Here is a 14933-nt window from a genome sequence, read left to right on the forward strand (position 1 = left end):
TATATATATATATATATATATATATATATATGCATGTGTATATATATATGTGTGTGTGTGTGTGTGTGTGTATATATGAATGTATATGTATGTATATTTGTATATATATATGTGTATATATGTATGGAGGTGCAATGGCCTGGTGGTTAGTGCAGCAGACTCGCAGTCATAGGATCGCGGTTTCGATTCCCAGACCAGGCATTGTGAGTGTTTATTGAGCAAAAACACCTAAAAGCTCTACGATGCTCTGGCAGGAGGCAGTAGCCAACTCTGCTGTATTCTTTCGCTACAAATTTCTTTCACTGTTTCTTCCTGTTTCTGTTGTACCTGTATTTCAAAGGGCCTGCCTTGTCACACTCTGTGTCACGCTGAATCTCTCTGAGAACTACATTAAGGGTACATGTGTCTGTGGACATTAATTTCACATGCAGGCTGTTCCGTTGATCGGATCAACTGGAACCCTCGTCAGCATGATATTCATGCTGACATGTGCAAAAGTAGACGGCTGACTTTAGGAGGAGAATGAGTCTTGAAGATGACCCAAGGTCTGAACACCCTGCAACTGCCACTACTGAGGGAAACCTTGATCATGTTAACCACATGGTGATGGATGACAGGTTATTGACTATAAATCGAATAGCTTATGCTATTAGCATGTCCTGTGAGAGAGTTGAGAATATTCTGCACAATGAACTTGGCATGACAAAGGTTTCTGCTTCATGGATGTCACATCTGAAACCTGGTCAAAAGGGAAAATTTAACATTGGGACAGATCCAGCTGGTTTCCTTGAATGATTCCTAAGCCTAGATGAGTGTTAGGTTCATCACTTTGAGCCAGAGATGAAGAGATAATCCATGCAGTGGAGACACCCCTCCTCACCTGTTCCATAGAAGACAAAGGTTGTTTCATCTGCAGAGAATGTGATGGCTTCAGTTTTTTCAGATGCAAAAGGTATTGTATTTATTGACTATCTTCAAATGGGCCACACCATTAATGGTGAGTACTACACCAACTTGCTGAGGCAGTTACGAAAGGCTCTCAAGACCAAACACCTAAAAAGCTGGCAAAAGACATCTTGTTTCATCAGGACAATGCTCCAGCACAGTGGCTGCTGTGCATAACTGTGACTTTGAACTGGTTGATCACCTTCCCTATTCTCCTGATTTGGTTCATCTGGCTACCATCTGTTCCCCAACATGAAAAAACATTTGGCTGAGAACCAGTACTGCAGTGATGACAACATATCTACTGTTCATAACATTATTGGCCAACAGAATGAAAGCTTCTTCCCCAATGGGATCCAAGCACTGCAACATCAATGGTAAAGCACGTGGACCACAAAGGGAACTATGTTGAAAAATAAACCTTATTTGGTCACATTGCATGAGAGTATCTTGGTCAGCCTATGAACTTTTCAGCCAACCCTCATAGGTGCAAATGAATGATAGTAATAATAATCATTTCTACAACAGGCACAACAGGGGAAGGGTTAGTTGATTATATCAGCCCCAGTATTATATCTTCTGAAAGGATGAAAGGCAATGTTACTCTCAGTGGAATTTGAACTCAGAACATAAAGATGGACAAAATGCCACTAAGCATTTTGTCAAGCATGCTTATGATTCTTTCCTCTGCATCACCAACCTTATGCCCTTTGTCTTTACAAGGCATGCATTCAGCATGGCTTTAGGATTTTCAGGTCCAGCTTGATCCCTCCCAGCCATATGTCACCTTGCATCACATTTGTACCAACTGACCACCCATTCAGTGATTGAAAGGTGACTGATCAGTATTGTTACCAATGCACTTCATTGTCACCTTTATATTTCTCTGCCCCAGATATTGGGGTTCAAGTGGATGGGTTACATCTCACTATTTCAACTTTTTTTCTGAGTTCTTGGTGCTAAAAATACTAAATACATTTCCATATACCTTACCACACTCAATCAAGAGAATTTCTTCTGATTTATCATGTGTAAGGCCTTTTATAGTTTCTCTTTCAGTGCCAAATGGAATCCTCAACTATTCTTTCTTTGGGTAGAAAGAGAGGACGACTGTCTTGCATGACATAGCATTTCCAAATGGCGCTTTTTTTTTTTAAAGAAATTCTACATGTCCAGTGTATCCCTACCTGGCTTAACAGGCAAACAAAACTGACCCCATCTGTAATATTTTTAATGTTTTCAGTTTGAAGCTGTAAGTGTGTGTGTGTAATGTTATTGTTAACCAAAGAGATATTGACAATTATTTACACTAGCAATGTCTTCAATGGAATTGTCACATTTGTTCTGTAATGCGGATCTTTGCAAATGATTTCTTGCTCTTCTTTGTGTATATTGTGTGTGTGTGACAGTCTTGGTTCAACATTTTGTTTTTTATTCTTTTGAGGAGTATGGCTGGGAATTTTTGCAGCTATTTATAGACAGTGTCAAAGCAATAAAATTTCTCTACAGAAAAATAGCAAATCCTATTTATTTTCTGTCAACCTCTAAGTTTTCTAAAGCTATCTGTATACAAGTAAGTTTAATAAGGTTAAATGCCTTGTTGTAATTGTCCTGTCTTCAAAGAGCAACTTGAAAATATCTGATTGGGTCATCAAATCTATATTAATCCTTTAGCATTTAGCTTACTCTGTCAAATGTAATGCTTATTTATTCACATTGTTTGAATTAATCATGTATTATCTCATAGTTTTGATATTTCAGTGAAATGATTGTTTATTTTTAGAATAACATTGTAGGGTGTGAGAGCCTGGATCTGGCCAGTTTGAACATAAATCAGGTAGAATATTTTGGCTAGATATAATTGGTTTAAATGTTAAAGGGTTAAAGCTAGATTGCTGTGGTGTTAAAAGATGTCATGCTGTGGAAAGAAGATGGTAAAAGTGTATATGAGAGATGTTTAAACTGGTACATGCACACATGCACTAATGTTAATGGCACACACAAAAGGAAACAGAAGGCTTCTACAAGCCATTCAGTCTACAAAAATAAATAACCAGTTTCCTTCAAATCATACTGCCATTTTAGAAAAAATAAAGAGCATATTTTATGTTGCTGTCCAGAATACTCAATGCTTAAAGGACACATTAGACAACACAGTCATAGATGCTCAATGCCTAAAAACAATATTGGTTGCTCTTGTTTGGATTGCTGGTTCAGCACTTACCTGGATGTCGACAAGCTGTGTCAGGATGCACTCAGTAGTACACGGGTAAGATTTTAAGAATGAAGCAAATCACTTATTTTCTTTGTGGTATGCACATAGATACTATCATATTAGCCATAACAAAGAAATAACTGATTTAATGGAAATGGCACCCTTGTTCTTACAGACAATGAAAAGAATGAAGCATGAGAGTGTCATTACAAGAGGTTGTTAACTGATGAAAATGCATGGGAGAAAGGACTCAACAGAGGAATCTGGCATCAAAATTGATAGCAGCATTAATTGATAGAGCGATTAAGGTAGGGAAGGCAACTGGACTATGAGATGCTTAGCATATCTAGTGGAGTGAGATATGGGCCAGTCAACTGCACAGTAAATCAGGTGGTGCAGGAGGGTATCATACCCAATGACTGTCATAGAAGCATCATTGTCAACTGTTATGTAGACAAAAGTGATGAATTGGAGAAAGTAAACTAGATGTTTTAAATTGTTGAACTAGGTTATGAAGATTCAGAGAAAAAAAAACATAGTTCATTTGATGGTAAAGAGAATTAACAGAGATGCAATGTAGTTTGATTTTGTGCTAAGAAGTACTAATGATGCCACCTTCTTGAAACAGCTACAACAGTATCTAGTTAGGAATAAGCCCCTACTCCTGGTATTTGTCAACTGAGAGAAGGTATTGACAGGGTTCCTTGGTCTGGTGGTCACTGAGGAAGCTTGAAGTAGAAGAATGGCTTGTAAGAGCTCTACAAGCCATGTATAGAAGTGTAGTAAACAGTATGTGAGATAGAAATGAATCCAGTGCAAAAATAGGGGGTGTACCAGGAGTTTATCTTCACTCCTTCTCTGTTCATTTAGTTTCACTTCATAACTAAGATGTTTAAGACCAGCTGCCTGTAAGAATTCCTTTATGCTGATGTCCTTGTCCTGGTTGTTATACTGGAATTTGTAGTACAATTAGAAAAGAGATTCCAGATATGGAATCGTGAGGCCTCAAATGAATTTAGCAAAGACAAAAGTATTAGTAAGTAGGAAAGATAAAATTGTTTCCATCAGGGAAATGACTATGTTTGATATATAGAAAAGGAGTTGGCAGGAACTACTTTATACAATGTACCAAGAGTATACTGGGAGTGCACAGAAGTTGTAGTGAAAACATGTAGGCTAATAGAGAAGGTAAATTTCTTACATGGCAGGTGCACAGAGGTAGTTAGTACCAAGGGTACATGTCAAATAGATACTCCAATTCCTTGACAGTTCTCTAGAATGAGTAGATAGCTTCTTTTACATAGGGAATCAAATTAGCAATGGTGCAGGTATTCTGAAAGCATAATAACCAACATACGAAGTGGTTGGAAAAAATTTAGAGACCTCTATCCTCTGCTGGCAACAAAATGCTTCTTCAAAATGAGGGGCAGATTGATGTTTGTGTGTGAAGTATTATGTTGCATGGTAGGAAGACAGAGGATTTGCAAAGACTGGAAGGAATTGAAGCAAACATACTTTGTTGGATGCGCGAGGTGTTATCAAAAGGTTCACAGACAATTTTGTTTAATAAAAAATAACTTATTTACCTAACTTCTAACATCCTCTCCTTCAAAATAGTCACCCTGCGCAGCAATACGCAGGTCCCAGCATTCCTACCACTTTTGGAATCTGGCTCTGGAAGTTGTTTTTCATAAGCAAGTCAAGGACCTTCTGCAATTCACTCTGGATTTCAACAACAGTGTTAAAATGGAGATGGAAGTCTTCAGGTGCTTAATCTGGTGAATAGGGCTGGTGCAGAAACAATGCCATGTTGTCTTTGGTGAGAAACTCACAAGTGAGAAGAGCTCAGTGACAGGGTGCATTGTTGTCACAAAGAATTGGATTCTTCATGCTCCACAGATCCATTCGGCTTCACAAAATGTCCTTCCTCAAGCGCTTTAAAATGTCATAGTAGAACTCTTGATTGATGGTCTAGCCCTAGGGGATGAATTCTCAATGCACAATATCACATTTCCAGGGATGACTCTTGTAGCAGGTCTTCCATATCACTCATCATCTTCCAGGGATATTCTTCCACTTTTGAAGCATCCATGCCACTCAAAACATTGTGTGCAACCCATTGCCTCATCACTGTAAGCTTGCTGAAACATGCTCAATGTCTCTGTTGCAGACTTCCCTAGTTTAACACAAAATTTCACACTGGCTTTTTGTTCTTGTCCATGACAAGATTGCAGATTACAGCATATACTTAATCACAAACATTCGAATTACACAACTTGTGAAATAAACACAGTGATGTCACTCAGCAGACTGCCTCATGAAAGTTACTGCTTGCTCTCACTGAGCACACAGCTGTGTGCTGCCATCTGTTGGTGTGCTACAGAACTAGTCTGGGAACTTTTTTATACCACCTCATAGTACTAGTGTGCATGAGCAACTGTGCCCCTACATACTGAGAAAAACTGAACATATGAGGAATTAGATGTAACAAGCAAGAAAGAAGACTGCATTGGTTTGGACACGTGGTGTATATGGAGTAAGATAGATTTATAAAGATGTGTTATGCACTCAAAATGACTGGGAACTGTGGAAATGGAAGACAGGAGAATACTTGAGAATTCTTGGAGATTGATCTAAAGTTGTATCAGAGGAGATGACTAACAAGTTCATTGGTGACGCTATGTTGTCCATCCAGGCATGGTATAATAGAGGTGGACTGGGTTGTGGTAGAATGAGTTATGTGTGTCATTGGGAAGATGTGATAACTGGTAGCATAGAAGAGATGACCAATGGAAAATAAAAGAGGGAAAGGATGAATGTGAACAGGGAGTGGCAGAGATGATTGATGGCATGGTAGCACAGAAAGGGATGATGAAATATGTAGTTCTGCTCTCATTTAATTACAGCATCAGAATAAGCAATAGTTAAAAGGAATGATTGATAGAGAAATGAGGGGTAGGAGAAGGCTTGACAGACAAATTGAGGGAGCCCAGTTGTGTGCATACACCTTTTGCTTCCAGAACCTCCTGTCCCTCAATACTACTCCTCCCAGTTGAGGAGTCTTGTCCTAGAAGTAACTTAATGAGATCACTGTTACTGGCCATGTAAAAAGTGCTAGTGTCATGATAAAGTGAGCCCAGTACATTGTAAAAGTGGTTATTGTTAAAAAAGACATCAAGCCTTTGAAGCAATGCCAAAGTAGAATCATTTCTACTCTAGGTACAAGGCCCAAAGTTTTTGGGGAGGGGAGCCAGTCAATTAGGTTGACCCAGTATGCAACTGGTACTTAATTCATCGACCCTGAAAAGATGAAAAGCAAAGTCAACCTCGGTGGAATTTTAACTCAGAATGTAGAGACAGATGAAATGCCAAAGTAGAATGTACAAGTAGAACGACTTGTCTAGAAAGGCAATAACTCCAAATAAAACTTAAACAATGATGATCTGTCTTTCTCATCTAACATAAAATACATATTATATGAGTTTAAACTGAAAAATAATCTGCTTCAACAAATCCTACCCAATCCATTGCAAGCATTTAAAAGTATGTGTTAAATATACTTTTTAATGCTCACATGGATTAGGCAGGATTTGTTGAAGCAGATTTTCTGTAGCCAGATGCTCTTCCTGTTGCCAACACTCACCTGTTAGTATGTGTAATTAAGTAAATTGCATATTATCTTATGGAAGTATGTGTGTATACACAGACATAGCTAGTTAGCTTACTTTCTTTGTATAATAAGGCGACTGTTGAAGACAAACAGATGATCAGCAAAATAAATAACATGTTATTTTCTATTACACTCATGCATTCTCAATTTAAATTTCTTTGTAGCTGACCAAATTCTCGATAGAACAACATAAGAATGGCCAATTTGTTGCTGTTTAGACCCAGCTTAGCTCTGAGTTTGCAGACCTGTAATCTAAGATTCCAAGCATGACAAACCCAGCTTATTCAGATAGTATTTCCTGAACATTTTCCAATGTCCTTCCTATCTCAAAGATGATAAGGTGTGACTCCTTTTTCTAGCATCCTGAGTTACCATGTAGAGGTACTTATATTGTCCAGTAATGGTCACACTGGTAACAAAAACAGCCTCAAACAGAATGGCTGACCCCTACCACCCACCCACCCTGACTTCTTGGAATGTTTATTCAGATAAAGAAATATAAATATAAAAATAGGAATAAATCTTCCATTAAGGTAGTTACAGTTAGAATGGTTTCGATGATGAGTTTGCTGAACCCAGATTCACCTTGGACTAAACAATAACTTCATTTGTAGGCACCTGTTGACAAATTCACTTCAAACAGACCTAGGAGGGTTTTTTTTCTATTGTTATACATCAAAACTCGTTTAATATAAGTACTGTGTAATATTGGGGTCTGTTTGATATGGTTGATGTCCCCCTAAACAACAACACCACATTTTTGTTTTATATTATTTCTTCATGTAGCATATAAAGACAAGATTAGTAATGTTTATGTCATATATATACATACACACATTTAGAAGCATGTTAGAATGTTTTCTATTACAAATTGGATTTTCTCAGCTTCCCTCCTGGCCATTAAATGTAACTCCTTCCTCACAACTTCTCAATATGTCCCTCTACACAACCTAGAGAAACAGTTTCACATGTGCAAAGCCCCATCAATTTATTGGTGAAGATAGGGAAAGCTCTTGAATCAAGAAATGCCACCAAGAAGCTTAAAATATCTGATGGAGTGGGACAGTCACCTGTAGAGTTAATCAGGCTGTCCAGGAAGGGTTCAAACCCAATAACGGGTGCAGCAGCATTATAATCAACTGCTACAAAGGGAAAGGTGATGCCTTAGACTGAAATAATAACAGAGGTATCAGATTGGTTGACCAGATCATGAAAGTTACGGAAGGGGTCATACCTTTTCATACATCACTGGTATACACTGAACCGCAAAAAGAAACACGATTTTTTTCAAATGTCATTTTTATATGGTAAATTCTGGAAATTTATTTCAGAGATGTAAGTGTAAATATTCCAAGGCATGCTGGTTTATGGCTGAGACCCAAATTGCAGGTAACCTTTCAACTTTCACTGAAACGAGATGTCAAAATGCAGCTGTATTGAATACCGTAGGTAGCAGTCACAAACAATTGTCATGAAAACCAGTGCAAATGGTTATTCATAAATGCAAATGACCTTCTCAGGTGAAGAACATACTCCTCAACATAGGTTAATTGTAAGTGACTTTGGAGTACAAGGATTCCAAGAAGCAACTTAGTCTGGAGAAGGAAAATTTGGAAGCTTAAAAATCCTTTGAATAATTAAAGATTTAGAGAAGCATATGCAGAGGAAATAGACTTGTAATCTAGAGGACAACTGGAAGCTTCTGTGGGACAACTTACTGTGGGTCACAGGCCAAATTTGAAGCTGGTGCATGATCTCGACCAGACCCAGGTTGACATGGTGATAGAACAGTGAAATCGATAGGGCCATAAGAGCAAAGAAACAAGTCTGGAAGGTGTGGAAAAGTGGGTGTAGCAGATAGCTATACCAGGTAGCTAGACAGGTATATTTAGCCAGGGGAGATGCAGAAAGGAAGAAGTTTGCTAATGATCTGCAGCTTCAGGACCAGAGTCATGAGGTATTTCAGATTGCAAGACTATGTTTAGATAAATGATGGTACACTTGCACTTAGTGATTCTGCAAAGAAAGAGGCTTGGAAGTGCCACTATGAAAGGTTGCTAAGTGTGGAGAATGCATGGGAAAAAGAAAGTCTTCTTCGTGTTGACCCAACTGAGAGACCAGCTATCCAAGATGATAGCAGCATAATAGGTAAAGCAATTAAAGATATGAAGATAGGGAAAGCTCTTGAATCAAGAAATGCCACCAAGAAGCTTAAAATAGCTGATGGAGTGGGACAGTCACCTGTAGAGTTAATCAGGCTGTCCAGGAAGGGTTCAAACCCAATAACGGGTGCAGCAGCATTATAGTCAACTGCTACAAAGGGAAAGGTGATGCCTTAGACTGAAATAATAACAGAGGTATCAGATTGGTTAACCAGATCATGAAAGTTACGGAAGGGGTCATACCTCAACTAATTAGGAAAAGAGTTAATCTAGATGTGATGCAGTTTGGTTTTGTGCCTGGGTGAAGCATTACTGATGCTATCTTCCTCATAAGGCAACTGCATGAGAAGCATTTAGTGAAAAATAAACCACTGTATTTGGCATTCATTGATGTGGAGAAAGCCTTTGACAAGGTCCCTCACTCTCTCATTTAGTGGTTGATGTGAAAGCTTAGGAAGATGAGTGGTTGGTGAGAGCCATCGATCCCATGTACAGGGATGCTCTCTATAAAGTAAAATTCAGCAGTGAGTTCAGAGAGCTACTACCTTTATCAGTAACAAAGGGCTTTTCCTTCAGAGTGAACGACAGATTGTATGATGCCTGTGTATGGGTAGCTATGACTGCAGAGGACATGTGAAGGCTTCAAAGGAATGAAGCCAGTCTCCTCTGCTAGATGTGCAATGCCAGTGTGCATGTATGACAAAGTATAAATGTGTTTGAGAGAAAAATTGGATATAACAGGCATCACATGTAGTGTGTAAGAGAGGAAAGACGACTGCACTGGTATGGTCATGTGATGTGTATGGATGAGGACAGCTGCATAAAGAAGTGCCACTCTCTAAATGTGAAGGGAAACTATGGAAGAGGAAGACGTGGAAAAAAGTAGCAAGAAATGATCTGATGTTATGCCTCACAGAGTAGATGTGAAAGGACTGAAACAATTGACAATATGCTGTGCTTGAGAAGACCTGTCCACCTAAGTAAAATCAAAGACATAATGGTGTGTCCATGCCCCTCTCATTCCTATAACACAATCTATTCCCTGACAAACCTCACCCATGACCCATCATCCCAACACCTCCCACTTCCCCTTAGCCATGTTCACCACCATTGTATTCCCCCCCACTCTCCCTCACCTACCTCCACACAGTATGTCACTACTGAATCTCTTCCTTACAACATAGCCTCACAATCCCTCATCCACTTCACTCTATACACATCCCTCTAACTTGGGTGTACAGCCCCTGCCCTCCTCTCCATCTCATCTTTACCTCCTTTTCTTATCTCTCTCCCTCTCCACTTCAGGTAGCCACATTTATTCACTAATGCAAGAAGCCTTTTTCTGCCCCTTAATATTATTTTCCCCATCAGTTGAGAAGTCTAGCCCTACAAGTTACTTGGTGACCTCATTGCTGCTGGTACCACATAAAAAGCACCCAGTACACTCTGTAAAGCAGTTGGCATTAGGATGGACATCCAACAATAGAAACCATGCCAAAGCACACAGCAGAGCATGGTGCAGTCTTCTGATTTGCCATTTTCTGTCAAACTGTCCAACCAATGCCAGCATGGAAAACAGATATTAAATGATGATGATATAATATAAATGGTAAATATATAAGAAAAAGCTTTGATCTCCTTTGATGAATAATATTTGGTTTTTATGTTTTTCCAGAATTGATCATGAGTCGTAAAAGAACATTGATGCCTGATATCTATAAAGCGAAGAAACGGCAGTGTTTGGCTGTTGGAACTGCTGCTGCTACTGTTGCTGCCTCTGCCACTGCCACTCCCAATTCACTTGACAGTGAAGAAGCAGAGAACAAGAATGATTGTAAGTTAACAACATTCATAGATAGATAGACACACACACACACACACACACACACACACACAGAGAGTTATGTCTTGGTTAGTGCTCTAGTTATATCCCTAAAAGCTGAAGCACTACCCAAAGCCACATTATATTGGGCCAATACAGAAGACCATTCTAACATAGTATAAACAGAGTTGTGAGCTAAAAAAATAAAGATGAGGTCAAAAGAACAGAGTGGATTAGGTTGACACTCAGGAAAATTGTAAGAATTCTTTAATGTAAGCTGTAACTTTCATGATCTGGTCAACCAATCTGATACCTCTGTTATTATTTCAGTCTAAGGCATCATCTTTCTCTTTGTAGCAGTTGACTATAATGCTGCTGCACCCGTTATTGGGTTTGAACCCTTCTTGGACAGCCTGATTAACTCTACAGGTGACTGTCCCACTCCATCAGATATTTTAAGCTTCTTGGTGGTATTTCTTGATTCAAGAGCTTTCCCTATCTTCATATCCTTAATTGCTTTACCTATTATGCTGCTATTATCTTGGATAGCTGGTCTCTCAGTTGGGTCCACACGAGGAAGACTTTCTTTTTCCCATGCATTCTCCACACTTAGTAACCTTTCATAGTGGTACTTCCAAGCCTCTTTCTTTGCAGACTCACTAAGTGCAAGTGTACCATCATCCTAGCGTACAGAAAGGTTAGATGAGGAAAGAAAAAAAATAGAGAAACAGTGAGATGACTGGAAAAAGAATTTGACATGAGGTGTGGGTCGCAAGGGAGACAACAGTGACTTGGCATGTGTGTGTTCATGAAGCTAATGTGTATATGTGTGTGTGTGTATGATGAAATATGTATGTATATAGTCTGTGTATGAAACTATTGTGTATATGCATTTAGCATGTGTGTGTGTGATCTTATTTTCTGTTTATGCATGTGATGCTATTGTGTGTATTTATGTATATGTGCAAGTCCCTGTTTTCAGTTGTTGTTTGTATGAAGCAGGAACGTACCACCTAGGTAGGCAAGATAGGTAGTGCCTACCTTGAATAAAATAGGTTGATAGCAATATTTTCCTTTTATGGCAAAATATGCACCTAATTCAATAAAATGCAAAATATCTTATTTTTTTCGTAGAGTAGGTAGACAATTCGCCCCCTGCTTTTCAATCTCAGTATTTAAGCTACGCATAGTACTGCTGTAGTACACGTGTTGCGTACACTCCTACAACACCGTTTTCTTTATATGCTATAAAGTCAGAAATAAATCTGCCTTCAACTCAGTCGCACACCTGTGTTTCACTTGCACGTTTTGTGTTTTACTACATAAAGGTCATCAACTGCCTACCCTGAGTAATTACTGACTGCACATGCCTGGTATAAAGTTAATGTGTGTATGTATATTCCATGTATTTGTGCTTGCATGTGTGTGTGTGTTATAGGAGGGTGCTGTGAGTTTGATAGGTTATTCTTAATGTTGATATAAATACAATTGAATAAGCAGGTGGACAAGTAGCATTTTGTGATAATGTTCATACCAGAAAAGGAGACAGAGGAGTATTTGTTTCATGGACAAGTTGTATATGGCCTCTGTAAACTCTGCCTGGCTAATCTTCAACAAAGTGAGAAAAAATATCTCGACAGCAAAATCATATAGCAGCAAGAGATTTGATACAAAATCAGACTGAAATTTTAGCAAAATGATAGCTTGTATTAACCAATCAAGTGTAGACATATTCTTAAGAATATGTGGTGTTGTATTTGATTTATTGACAGGATACAAAGCCATCAAGAAACTCACCCTGGGAAATCAGGCTGAAATTTAACGTTTAAAATTAAAATTTTGCAACAAATCAAGCACAGTTGTCTCCCCTTAGGTGTGACTCGTCCTGGTTTGTATAATTTAGTGAAATATTTACACCAACATTGTTGTGAATACTGATATAATATAGTTCTTAATATTTTAAGTCTCCCAGGTCTATCAAATAATTACTTTGTGGAAGATGTTTTGCCTTTTCCACAATTGGTTGGTAAAACATGACCATGGTCTAGGCTGGGATTATGGAAGTGATTTCAAGAGGAGTAGCATCACAGGAAGAGATATTTGGTAGGGATGAGTTGAAAGGAGAGACAAATGTATAAGCTAGCTCGGAGTGTTAGAAACTATTGTTATAATTGTATAAGAGACGGAGAGAAGGCATCTAGTCAGGTAGCTCTGGTGGTGGTGTGGTGGAGGAGGGATATTAGTAGTGATGATGGTTGTGAAGATAGTGGTGTTAGTGGGTGACATTATTGCAGTAGTAATAATGATTTTTTTCTGTGTGTTTTCAGTGGCAGACATTCCTTCAGACACGAAAGCTTCACTTTTGTATCTGAAGTCCCTGTTCCCTCTTGAAAAATTTGAAAGCCGTTTACCTCCTGTAATACTTAAACATCAAGTCTACAGTATTGTCAAGAATCGTACTTTAGTTGACAAACAGTTGGTAAGTTAATTTGATATACCTCCATCCATCTCATCTCATGTCATTATTCTGTGTATGTTTTCCCATTCTGGCACAGACTGGACATGTTTTATGAGGTTATCTGTTTTATCTGTCCTTGATTATCTGTTTTATGAGGTCCAGTATCCTGAGACAAAACCTTTATTCTTTTCCTTGTGTCTTCCATTTGTATTGTTTGACACTGTTTTACCTAACATATGCATTACATATCTATCCCATTATTGTCTTCTCCCTTTCATATTACATCAAGTCTTTTAGTCTTGGAGGGTCTTCAAAAGTCATTAGCTCTGCTCATCATCCAGACAGTAATAAAAATAGAGTGGCTGATTACTCTTATATAATTTATCTCTAAGTTCACCTCTCTTCCATATTGGCATTTCACATCCAGTTGTCATATAACCTCTACAGTTGGTGCTCAGGTTCTCATTAATATGCAGCATCACCATCACACTCAGATGTTTTATACTCTACCCTTCACAGTTACTGTCAGAAGTCATAAATCTTGTAATTTTTTTTTACATGATTCTTATTCTGGCTACTCTACTTTCACCACAGCCACCTTCAGGGCTGATGAGCTGACCAGAATAGCACAAGTTATCAACATCTAGTATTCTGTGGAGTTGAAATATTCCATTTCTTGGTTGTTCTTACTGCTTATTGCATAAAATCATTCTCTTCTGTTATCCTAACCTCTAACTGCATCTTTAATATACACCCAATGTTTATAGTGAGAATGCAGTATAGGGTTGGTGCCTCCTTTCTTTCTGCACATTGAGCACACCTATTTTTCATATGTTGCCAGCTCTCCATTTTCTTTTCTGTTACCTAAAACTTCTCTTTTTACTAAGCATTTTAGGCATTTTGATTCTTGATCTTGCTTACAAATTTGGAACACTTTCTTTAATTCTGTGACTGATTCAATTGTAAGAATTACATCACCCTTTCTTAACAACCACTCATATTAGCCATCAACTACACCTACCCCACGGTTATATGGTGTAGTGGTTAAGAGTGCAGGCTACTAACCCCAAGATTCCAAGTTCGATTCCAGGCAGTGACCTGAATAATAATAATAATAACAATAATAACATAAAAAAATACCTTAGGAATGAGAACCCAGGTGCAAAATTTCCCCAAGACACCTGATGAAGGCTGGAGGCTATATCAGCCAAAACATGTTAACAACAAACAAGATGAGGACAAATATCCATCAAATGTAAATAATGTACATAATTTCTCATCTCTTAAATATAGAACTGTACCCCACTTTTGTTCATTACTCACTGTATCCATCCTTATGTGTCTCTGACTTCCATCTCTGTCACTGTATATCCTTCTATCTTTGAACCAATTCACATATCATTTCCTTAAGTCCCACCTATGTATTGATTTGATATTTACGGTTGCTTCTCCACACTTTCTGCACTGCCACCAATCACCTTCTTTCTATACAACATCTGTTTCTTTCCCACCCCAACTCATACTAACCATCAACCACACCTTTGGTCTTGTTCACACCATTCACTACATTCACCTCTCGTGAACTTTAAACACCCACCCTTCCTGGTTTTCTGTCTCTATACTCACTTTTCACCTTGTATCCTGACACTGTATCATCACCG

General features: G+C 38.4%; 1 protein-coding gene across 1 annotated transcript in view; it reads left to right on the forward strand.

Moving 5' to 3' along the window:
- LOC106879820 (uncharacterized) overlaps nt 1-14682 on the forward strand; it is a 65375-nt gene extending 50693 nt beyond the window's left edge. The window contains exons 2-4 of the mRNA XM_014929526.2: nt 10668-10826; nt 13142-13293; nt 14566-14682. Of these exons, the coding sequence (XP_014785012.2) occupies nt 10676-10826; nt 13142-13293; nt 14566-14682 (420 nt within the window). The 5' untranslated portion in view covers nt 10668-10675. The remainder of the gene's footprint in view (nt 1-10667; nt 10827-13141; nt 13294-14565) is intronic.
- Nucleotides 14683-14933: the final 251 nt, after the last annotated feature.

This window comes from Octopus bimaculoides, chromosome 2 (genome assembly GCF_001194135.2).
Source record: "Octopus bimaculoides isolate UCB-OBI-ISO-001 chromosome 2, ASM119413v2, whole genome shotgun sequence".
Lineage (NCBI taxonomy): Eukaryota > Metazoa > Mollusca > Cephalopoda > Octopoda > Octopodidae > Octopus > Octopus bimaculoides.